General features: G+C 40.5%; 1 protein-coding gene across 1 annotated transcript in view; it reads left to right on the top strand.

The window, feature by feature from the left end:
* The first annotated feature begins 1,386 nt into the window (after positions 1-1,386).
* The window catches only part of ENOSF1 (enolase superfamily member 1), a 93,918-nt gene continuing 83,062 nt past the window's right edge, over positions 1,387-12,242 (top strand). Inside the window, exon 1 of the mRNA XM_088469625.1 lies at positions 1,387-1,465. Coding sequence (XP_088325751.1) covers positions 1,404-1,465 — 62 coding nt within the window. The 5' untranslated portion in view covers positions 1,387-1,403. The remainder of the gene's footprint in view (positions 1,466-12,242) is intronic.

Genomic DNA, 12,242 nt, shown 5'->3' with positions numbered 1-12,242 from the left:
ATGTCTCACTTTACTTGGCATGGAAGAATCTTTGGTTCTTAGAGATTCCAAGACAGAGTTTTTAGTTGAGACAGAGGTAACTCTAAGAAATTCAGGAATTATCTGAAAGATTTTGCTGAGTAGAGCCTGTAGCTGTTCCAGCAGTTGATGGAAAGTAGTTAGGGGTTCAGGTAAGCTTTGGGTATCATCTAGCCGGTTAGTCAGAATTTGCAGAAGCTGTAGTACTCGATGCTGTACCGCCTCCTGTGAATCCAAGCGAGCGATTAGGTTACGGAAAGCTCTTGATCCAGGATTAGGTGCTTGATCCGCCACCATCGTTAGGCTTGAACATACTGTCATGGTTGGTGCTAGTGAGTTACCTGTATCAGGTGATAAACTGGAATCACTGGAGGCCGGCTGGACTGGAGCCATGGTTAACATGAATAGCTCTTTTATTATAAGAAGTGGGTAGCAGTGAGAACTGCCTTTGGTGATGAGTGACTGGAACTGGAAACTGGAGACGTTGGAATGAGACCAGAAGGAACTTGGAGGGACCGGACTGGGACTGGCAGGTAGGCAGACAGAGCTGGTCGAGGTACTAGTAGATGGGCTTGCAGACGGATGGTAGTGTAGAAGCTACTTGTTGTGGCTTGGGAGGCCATGGGTAGACGTTGGTAGCTGGGTGGCTACATGGAGCGGCCGGATAGCCATGGGTAGACGCTGGTAGCTGGGTGGCTACTTGGAGCGGCTTGGGAGCCGTTGGTGAGAGATGGTAGCGTGGAAGCTACTTGGTGTGGCCTGGGAGCCGTGTGGAGAAGCTGGTAGCGTGGAAGCTACTTGGAGCGGCCTGGGAGCCGTAGGTGAGAGATGGTAGCGTGGAAGCTACTTGGTGCGACCTGGGAGTCGTGTGGAGAAGCTGGTAGCGTGGAAGCTACTTGGAGCAGCCTGGGAGCCGTAGGCGAGAGATGGTAGCGTGGAAGCTATCTGGTGCAGCCTGGGAGCCGTGGGTGAGAAATGGTAGCGTGGATAGCTGAGTGCAGAAGGCTTACGGATAGCACTGGTCTAGGAACCAGCAGGAGCCTGGGACATACTGGTACACAGAGGTACAGCTATAGCACAAGTAGTACACCACGGAATGTAACGAGATGTTCAAGCACTGAGTGCTATTAGAGGAGGATCTATATACCTAGAGTCTGGTGGATACAGACAGGTGGTCTGGCAGTGGCATTCAGAGTGGAGCAAGGCACAACATGCAGAGGGAGAAATCATCTCTGCAGCCCTTGAGAATCAGGACCACACCTGTGATTCCAATTAAGACTAGCAATGCTCACAGACAGAGCAGAGTCCAGGTGTTTAATCAGTGTGGGGGGAGAGCAGTCTGCACACACAGAGATGTTACAGCCAGCATGATTCAGCCAGGGCAGATGTCCCAGGAGAATCACAAACACAGATCCATGGAGCAGCTGGCAGAGGAAAGTCACAAAAGGTACAAACTAGCCAGGATCGTGACACCGGCATCCTGACTGGGTTAAAATACTGACGCCGCCGGTTAGTTCCCTACCCCTAAACCTAACCCTACTCCATGCAGCTGTTCCCTAACCATACCCCTGGTGCTTAACCCTAACCCTCCCCTTAACCCCAATATTTACTGTCGTGATGCTGGCGTCGAGATTCCGGTAACGGCATTCTGTATAAAATGTGTTAGGATTGGAATACTTTTACTTAAATGTCAACTAATAATGTGTACAGGAAAAACTACATAATAATAAACTGTTTTATGACCACATTTTTCTTTTAAACTATACATTATTACGCAGTTTAAGGCAGAAATTATTATAACATAATAGGGTACCAATACTAAAGATAAGTAAGGGGAGGATAAGGTTAAGGGGGGCCTGAGGGCTGTAACACAATATGCAGCTGTAGTATTACTAATTAGTGTTAGCAGTGGTGGAGCGTCAACCACGTTGGCCTGAGACAAGGGGCCTGGAACAGAGATGCATACAGTGTTGATGCTAGTGGGCGATGCTTTCAGTCTTTGGGGTGTAATATAAAATGGGTGACATCATTCTCATACATACCTGTCATTTTAGTGTCCATAGAAGTAAATAAAAAATCGTGAATGTATTGTTACCTATTTATTTGACTATGTGGCATTTATTGTTCAGCTATGCGTGTGCTTATCTTCTTTATTGAGATGTCACAGTTCCACCGCTAGTTTTTACTCTCCAGTAGTCATGGAAACAAAGGTACTAAACTAATAATAACATTGAGTGACAATAGCTTACCAATGTATACTTGTATGAATAGAGCTTCTTCGTTAGCATCATTGTGCATAGAGTAGAGGAGACAACCTGTCCCTATCTCCTTTTAGCCTCTGTGACTGTCTGACAGCGTATATTATGTTATTTCCATCTTTCCATCTACTACCCACACTAATGTGAGGAGGAGTGAGAACGAGGAGCAGAAGAGAGAAAGAGATATAGAACAATAAATATGTTATGTTGCTACTGCACAGTAGTAAGACATTGTACAATAGTAACACTATTATTTGCAGAAAATGACCCAGGTTCTAAGCAATTTACACTGACTTCTTCTGTTCAGTAAATTAATTGCGATCATCCCTATTTGTTTGATTCTGAATGCTCTGTATATATTAAAGGACAATGGCCCTCATTCAGAGGCGGTCACAAGAAGCGATCGCTCTCTCTGAATGAGGGCAGCCACTTCTTTTTTTTAGTGCGGCATCCTGGTCGCTAGCTAAGCTGTGGGTTACCATCCACAGCTTAGCGACCGACCAGGGTGATGGTTGCGATGGTCAAGACTATCGCGTCCATTGGTGCTTGCGACGAGACCCTAAGGTTGGGTCTCGGCAACCGCAAGCCCCAGGGAGCTTCCTGCTCTTATCAAGCAGGAAGCTCCCCACTGACATCACTGCTAATGGCAGCGCGGCCGCCCACAAAACGGCAAGCTTTCCGACCAGGAACGCCTCCGTTTGTGTAGCCACCCTCCGCCACGCCTACAAAACGGGACAAGCTGTCGATCAACATCAACAGCTGGCCCTTTTGTAGTGAGCTCCGGAGCAAGAGAGTTTCTCTCTAGCTCCGGGACTTGCGCAAGCGCAGTGCGGCCGTTGCGTGTGCGCAGGACCAAAGCATCGACCCGGTTGCGAGCGCGCAGTGCTTGCGACCGGGTCTGAATGAGGTCCAATATGTAAAGAGAATCTATTCTGACTTTGTGGACTTTTTCTTGGTAGTAATCACCTTCTTTCATTTTGAAAAAGTTTTGGACAATTTCTTTGAGAGAGATAAAGGGGTATATTTATCAAAGTTTGATTTTTCATTCGATTTTATGTTCGATTTAGCTCACCTGAAATCGAATCAAATTGAATGTAGAAATTCCTGTCAAAATCCACATTTACTAAAATTCTATTTTGGAAGCCTTTTCTAAATCGAATTCGATTTGGTTCCATTTTGAATAGTGATTTCTTGTTCAATTCTTCATGCCCATGTCCAAATCGAACACAAAATCGAACACAACATTGAAATTCAAATCCCCAAAATAATAGACCTGCTTCATGCTGGGATTTTTAGAATGAGCAGGTGTGAATTACACAGATGCATGCACAGATCTGTGAGATCTGTACATGTTTCTGTGTGGAAAATGGTTGTAAAGTGTTAAAATAAAAATAAAAAAAATGACGTGGGGTCCCACCTAAAAGCACAACCAGCACTAGGCTTTTCTGAACTGGTCCTGGTTGTGAAAATATAGGGGACAAAAAAAAGACGTAAGGGTCCCCCGTATTTTGCACAACCAGCACCGGGCTCAGTGAGCCGGTCCTGGTTTTGGAAATACAGGGGACAAAAGACATAGGGTTCCCCTGTATTTTCCAAAACCAGCACTGGACTCTAACAGGGGTGTAAAGCCATAACCAGGGTATCCTTTCACCTGGTCCTCCAGCCAAAGCATTATACCTGACCACTAGCCATCCCAAGCTGGAGATCCCTGGGGAGGTGGGGACCCCCAATAAATGGATTCCCCCTCTCTGGGGCACCTCAAGCTATCTCTGGCACAGGGCACCGCAGGGCAGGGGGCGCTGTTTGGGCCCGTCAATTTTCCTGTTTATTATCATTCTCACTTATAGCTTCCTCTTCTTTTATCCCCAGCATCTCCTGGCCTCCCCTATCTCTTCCCTGGCCCTTCTCCATGAGGCCATGGCCCTTTTTCAGGTGCACTATCTTATATCCCTATTTAAAAAATGGGGCAGGGGGGGCGCCAATGCTCTCTCTGGCACAGGGCACCAAAAATTGTAGTTACGGCTCTGATCCACGTCTTCATATAATAAGTCCCGACCCACGACATAAGTACCGTCCTGTAAGGGGCGGTACTTCCTGAATGACAGCTCACTAAGCTCAGCAGCGGCATTTCACTTAGAAATGCATGATCTGAGCGTCCATTGGCTGAGAGAGGCGAGCTTCCGTCTCTCTCAGCCAGAGAACGGTTCACACCTTTGACTTCAATGGTGAGAACTGCTAGGTGACCTTTAGTAACCGAGTGATTCTCACCATTGAGTGCCAGAACAACACCATTAAGTGCCAGAACAAATGTGAGCACATTGTCAGTGAGTTAGTGTGGTGTAAAGCTGGGTACACACTATATAATGCGATGTAACGATGCATTGCGCGTGCTGTACACACTGCATGATCCGACTTACGACAGTGCAACGTGTTGTTACATACTGCATAAAACTATACAATTTTTTTCTGTCTGTCTATATTGTGTCAGTGATGTGAGATGTTTATTCTGTCTGGTGTCAGTGTTATATGGTAAGTGATTTCTGTCTATGTGTATAGTGTTTTATACGTAGACAATATCAGTGTTATGTTGTGAGAATTTTCAAACTGAGGGCTTAATTCAGCTGCAGACGCAAATGCAATCGCTAACAGATCACAGTTGCTAAAATATGTTAATACCTGCCAAAGACGCCCAGTACTGCCTTTTCACATCCGTCCAATGTCACAGACCAGCGTAAACATCGGACCCTTCAACGCACATCGAGCGGCCATCTTGCCCTTGCGGAAGGTCTGATGAGTCACAAACACTGCAGCTTTCCTGGGCTGCAGAGGCTTCCTTTGCTGCGTAGGAGGCTGCAGCTGCTAAATTATGCATGCCCATAAAGCGGTATTTAAATGATTTTTATAACCACCCACCTTTACCTCCCCCAAACACTGACTGCCTGTCACTCCCTTTGTGAATGGATCCTCTGTTTGTGCGTACTCGCAATACAATAGCGACACGTACGCAGTGCGACAATGGCAAACAATCACTCAAATTGCTTAAACATTGGCAATATGTCCAATGCTGAATCAGGCCCTGATTGTTTAGTGTTTTATATGCAGTGACAGCTTTATGTGGAGAGAGTTTTCTGTCTGTGTGTAGCATCAGTATCGGGAGGTTTATGTGTATGTTGACTTTTCACATAGACAAAAAATAATTTGGATTGATGCTGTGTTACTGAGAAGGTGCTGCATTAAGTACATCACATGTAAAGCTGTGTAGATCAGTATTTTTCAACCTCAACCCTCAAGTTTCCCAACAGTTCATGTTTGAGGATCTCTGTGGAAGCAGGTGGCATAATTACTGACCCAGGAAATAAATAAATTCCCATAACATGACCTGTTGGTGATACTTGTCTGGCGTTCAGAACTCCTGGTACATGGATCTACAGAACATGTACTATAATCCCCAGCATGACATGTTTGCTAATTTTATTTGCAATACATTTTGTATGCTAAATAAATAATTTCAATAAATATAAACTTATAGGGCATATGTGCCTACACTTCCGGAATGGCTAGGAGGCTCCTGAAAATCGTGTGGCACTCCCGGCGACCTGGAAAAGTGGGCAAGTCTCCCGGCTAGCCGCCTACCCCCGATCCCCCCCACATCATCACACAAACACCCCGGAAATGGGTTGGGGGGGAAAGTGATTATGTGATTCGTGGCCCAGGCCCCTGCTTCACAATGCCGGTAATCTTTGCAGGGCCATGATGACGTGTTCACATGGTCATGCCCCCTGCTCTGCCCCCAATAAAGTCTCAGCTACACCCTTCATGCAGCCCCACCCCCCTCCCCCAGGATGCCAGAATGTCAGTAAGCATGTTATTGGGTAATGTCTAATGAAGCTTTCAATGCTAGTACTTGCTAGCAATCTTACAATTCACATTGCTCTATTCTGATACAATGAAGTGACTTGGGGAATACTCATCGTTGACACACAAAAATGACACAACATTTTTACTACTTTATGACTGGATAGATGTTCCCCTTCTTAATAAGCTAAACTTCCCTATGCTTTTCCACCATTTTTATTTCTTAGTGTACACAATTGAATTTTATTTATATAAGTTGTTTATTATTAATACCTAGATTCTTCAAGTCATATTTATGCCGGGACATCAGATCAACTTTAATACTATATAATATTATTATTAAAATATATAATTTCTATATTATCTTTTTATGTAGCGATATATTTTTTAATATTTATTTAATAATTATAATTTATCTTTATGTGTGTATATGTATGTACATATATATATATACATATGTATATGTGTATATATACGTTTATATCAATTCAATATTATAATATTGTATTAACTATTGGTATAGTAGAACTACATATTAGTCGGTTTGTGGTTTAATGGTTAATTTTTACCTGAGTTCTTTAGAAGCTGCTAATGATAGTATGAGATCCACTGGGAGTAACTACAAACCTGCAGAATTGAACTCTTAATGAGCTCTATGGACAAAACAGACCAGACTGAACTAATTAACTAATCAATTAGCTGTGTTCTAGGGCTATTTATACCATGTAATGGACACTGGGGAACACTTGACTTGAAAAAGGCTACAGTAGTAGCTGAAACGCGTTGTCGTTCCCTGTCGGTGCCTGGAGACCTTACCTGCTATCTACATTCAGCGTCCGTCTGCACGCCTCCAAAAAGACAAGCTGGCAACTGTTACTCTGACCAACCTCCGGTCCATCGGGAGTCCTACTGCTTAAATAGCGGAGATTGTATCTACTAACTGAGCCGCTGGGACGCTCACCTCCTGCTCACCTCCGTATTCATTGTATGACCGCTACTTCACTGACACGACCATCACCCGGCTGCTATTTAGAGCCGAGGGACCTCACGGTCTGGCATTGTCTGCATCAGCGCCGCACTGAGACGAATGTCATCTGGCGCAACATCTACAGGTGTAAAACATCATTCACGTCTTTCACCTTACAGTGTCCCGGCTGCTGAGAATTTGCTATGAGGTATTTGGCATACCCTGGAGTGGGCTGGTAGCTGGTATCACCTCATGTCGATGGTACATACCTGGCCTATATTAACTTATCCTGCTACCTACGGCTCTAGTTCTACATCCCCACGGCTATTGCTGTGCTTACAGAGACACAGCCGTGTGGATATATATATATATATATATATGTGTTGGAGGAGGCTGAATGTTGATATTTTTATTATAAATGTGTTTCAATCAGCTGCGATATATACAGCATTGAGATATTGAGAAAGTACCTTCAGGAGAAAGAATCTTTATTATTACTTTGATATACTCCCTATATTGAATTCTATATGAGACTTTCCTTAGAAGGTTGGACATACCTTATCTGGTCATTTATATACGAGACCTTTCTCACTACTAAGGATCTCCAGGGTCACTAGTATCATCATTTTCAGTGTTTCTATATTGGTACACTCCAATATAGATTGGTTAACTATACCTCTTTGTGTCATTCGTGTATATATTTATTGTCTTAATACTGAGAATCTGATCAACTCTCTTGCATGTAATTTATTGTGTATACAATTTTTGAATTGGCGTATAGCCTTATTACAATAAAATGCTGTTTTTATTCTATTGTATGTTTTGAACTGATGTCCCGGCATAGACTCTAGAGCGCAGTCTTTCTCTTTGCTCTACTCCAATTAATAAGGTTGACATAACCTTATTTGACTGCTGAATTATTGTCAGATTTTTCTATTCTATTGGCGCTAGGTTTTTTTCTTTATTTGTTCATATTAATTTGTCATCCTAGCTGCCTGTTTGATAGGAGGATCAATATGACTGAACTATCATGGGTAAAAGAGAGGAGGAATAGGAGAGAGGATTTTCTATCTAAATTTGATGTGGAAATTGATGTTATTGTGGATGATACTAAACCAGATATGAATCGTTGTGTTTTAGAATTGGAATCCCTGCTATCGATTGAAAGTAGGCATTGGTTAGACAGTGTTTTTCTATCCAAATATATAGAATTGGATAGAATACCTAAAGGTCTACAAATAAATAAATATCTTTCTATTAATGATGACCCTGAACTAACCAAGGAATGGGAATCTGCTCTCAAACGATGCTCTGTCTCCTTAATTAAATCACTAATAAACTATAGAGAAAGGAAAATAGAAAAAGTTACAAAAGAGATTGAACAGAGTCAGAAAGATTTACTAATTTTTAAGGATGACCCAGATTTCAATAGGAGAGAATCAGAACTGAGTCAAACACTAATATCATTTGAGAAAGAGCTTATAATAAAGAAAAAGAAAAAATTGTCGAGAGATGAAAATCATTTACAGCCATACCCAAGGAGATTTCCTAATAGATCATATCCTAGACAGAGGTTACCCTCTAATCATAGACCAAAATCACCACAAATACCTTCCTTTAGATCCAGATTCAATAGAAACAATACCAATACTAATTCTATTAATGATCCCATAGATTCAGATAGGAATGTCGCTGCTCCGTATAGATCACCTAAATCTGATCTAGGAGCAAGACCTAAAAATAGAACAGACCAGATACATCAACGGGATTTTCCCAATCGAGACAAAGATTGGAGGACATTTCCTTACCGCAACCGTTATCTACCCCTTCAAGAAAAAACCCCAAAAAGAACAAGAGAGTTAGGGGAAAGAGGGGAATGGGAAGGAGGAGATCTAAGACGCCCAAGGTTCCAGTAACACAAGCTGGTGTGTTTAATCTGTCGAATAGGACATTAAATGATAATGAAATATCCTTACTCTCCAAAGGTCTGAGTTTTGCCCTGAGTACGAATCCCAATCTATTCAATTTATTTTCTGAACTTAATCGTTATGTCAGGTCTTTATGTAGACAGCGCTATTTTTTCTCCAAGACTAAGAAAGTTAGATTGGAGGCAAGTGACAGTCCAATTCTCCTGGATACAAGTGACTTAGAATGTCTATCTATTTTGGAAATGTTACAAGTTGAGGGAGGATCAAGAGATGAAGAAATTGCAATATTTAATATAAAAGATACTCTACCCTCTATAGATAGGAATAAATGTAAAAATAAATCTAATTTTTTCCCACTTAGCCATAAAAGCTCTAATATACAACTATTCTACAAAAATACTCTTAAAGATTTTCAAACTTTATGTAACTCTAACTCAAATAGGGACCTTGGTAAGAGGAACCTGTCATATGGTGAGAGATTAGCTTTGAGGACTCTTCAGGATGACGACTCCATTATTATCAAGCCCGCCGATAAGGGCGGTGGGGTCGTCATCCTGAATACTGAAGACTATATTAAAGAAGCCCTAACCCAACTTCAAGATGCTTGTTTCTATCAGATTTTGGGAAAGGATCCCACTTTAGGGTTCCAGAAAGAACTAAAAATTCTATTGGATGATGCCAAAGAGAGAGGTGTTATAAATAAAGATTAATTTTATTTTTTGTTTAATAATCACCCTATTACACCGGTGTTTTATTATTTACCCAAAATTCACAAGTCTTTAATTTCTCCACCAGGGCGTCCTATTATTTCAGGGATTAATTCACTTACTTCTAATTTATCATTTTTTGTTGACCATTTTTTACAAAAGTATGTGGTTACTCAGAGGTCACATATCCGAGATACCTCTGACTTATTAAATAAATTAAGCACTATTACCTGGCGCCCAGAGTATGCCTTTCTTACCCTTGACGTCCAGGCTCTTTATACCAATATTCCACATGAAGCTGGGATTCTGGCAGTTGGAGAAATGTTCAACAAAGATAATACCATTTCCTATGCTCAACGAGATTTTTTGGTGAATTGTATTCGTTTTATTTTAACGCACAATAATTTTATGTTTGACTCCACCCACTATTTACAGATTCATGGAACGGCCATGGGCACCAGATTCGCTCCGAGCTTTGCCAACATATATATGGGTACATTTGAGGATAAATACATTTGGGATGGATCAGCCGGAGCAGGTCTGGTGTTCTATGGCCATTACATCGATGATTTATTTTTGATTTGGGATGGGGATATTTTTTCTGCCACTGATTTCACCTCAGTTTTGAACACTAACACTTTTAATTTACGGTTCACCTCGCACTTTAGTCATACTTCCATTGATTTCCTAGACGTCACGTTGTCGGTTGCAGATGATAAAATCATCTCTACTCTCTATACTAAACCAGTAGACTCGAGCTCTTATCTTCATTACCAGAGTGGACATTATCGTCCATGGATTGATAATATTCCTAAGAGTCAAATGGGGAGAGTTAGACGTAACTGTACGAGAGATGAGGATTTTCATCTTCATGCCGACAAATTAACTGAAAATTTTGTTATGAGAGGTTATCCTCTTGAACTAGTGGAGAATGCTAAAACTCATGCTGAAATGACCTATAAGTCTAGGTTGAAGGAGACTGGGCCTTATGCTAATAATACTATTGTACCAACTAATACCTTGGACAATATAGCCGATATCTCTCTACCCTTAGAAACTAACACTAAATCTATGAAGAAAGATGTTCCTTTGGCCTTTATATCTCAATTCAATAATAAATCAAATAAAATTAAGTCAATCATTAATAAAAATTATAAAATATTATTGTGTGACTCAGTTCTCTCATCCAATATTGCCTCAAAACCCACTGTCATTTTTAAAAAGAATAGGAATTTAAAAAGTTTTTTAGCTCCAAGTACTTTTTCTAGAAATATCAAAGAGAATATACATATTAATACTTGGCTTCCGTTGAGACCAAATGGATGTTTTCCCTGCAATCGTATGAGATGTCTTACGTGTAAACATATTAATAAAAATAAGCAAATTGTATCAGCCATAACAGATATTAAATTTGATATTACTAGTCACATTAATTGTGAATCTAGCTATATTATATATGCACTTAGTTGTGCTTGCTCTTTACAATATGTAGGCCGAACAACTAGGGCTCTCAAAGAACGGTTTCGTGAACATAGACTTAATGTCATTAAAGGTTTGGCGACACATAGTGTTTCCAGACATTTTTCTGAGGTCCATCAGAATAATCCAGCCTGTCTCAAGATTGCGGGGATAGAACACATAGGAATTACCAATAGGGGTGGTGATAGATTCAAAAGACTATGTGAAGCTGAATCCAAGTGGATTTTCAGACTTCAAACACTTTCTCCAGATGGCCTCAATGAAGCACTTGAATTTTATGATTAGTATGTTTATGTGTTTGTGTATGTACATGCATCTATATATATGTATACATGTTCTATATGTGGGTGCGGGTTAGACCGTAGCTGCTTTCTATGTACTGTCTGGTCAACCAAGCGACCATGGCCTACCCCCCACCCCCTTCCCCACTTGTTTTTGGTTCATTTGTTCTTGGTCTATTTACTAGACCTTGTTTGTGTATGAGTGGGCTATCATCTGTCCAACTTGCCTATTGGTATTTATCCATGTATTCATACACGCACATATATGTTTTTACATGTATGTGTGTATGTATGTATGTATTAATTTATATACGTTCGTTTGGGTCAGGTTGATTTTAGGATTGAGTTATTCCTATTTAATTATTCTTCTTTGACATCCGTCCAAGGATCTTTCCTCTCTTGCTATTTATTCTATTTTGTTTTATTTTATTTATTTTCTTTAATAGGTTTATATTGTATTAGTTCTAATTATCTTAATTATTGATTCTATTTTTATTATTATGATTATTATTATCATTATTATCACTATTTATTTATATAAGTTGTTTATTATTAATACCTAGATTCTTCAAGTCATATTTATGCCGGGACATCAGATCAACTTTAATACTATATAATATTATTATTAAAATATATAATTTCTATATTATCTTTTTATGTAGCGATATATTTTTTAATATTTATTTAATAATTAAAATTTATCTTTATGTGTGTATATGTATGTACATATATATATATACATATGTATA

Source organism: Taudactylus pleione, unplaced genomic scaffold (assembly GCF_031769625.1).
Source record: "Taudactylus pleione unplaced genomic scaffold, aTauple2 ptg000093l, whole genome shotgun sequence".
NCBI classification, from domain to species: Eukaryota; Metazoa; Chordata; class Amphibia; order Anura; family Myobatrachidae; genus Taudactylus; species Taudactylus pleione.
The sequence above is the reverse complement of the archived record's forward strand: the minus strand, read 5'-3'. Positions and strand labels throughout refer to the sequence as shown.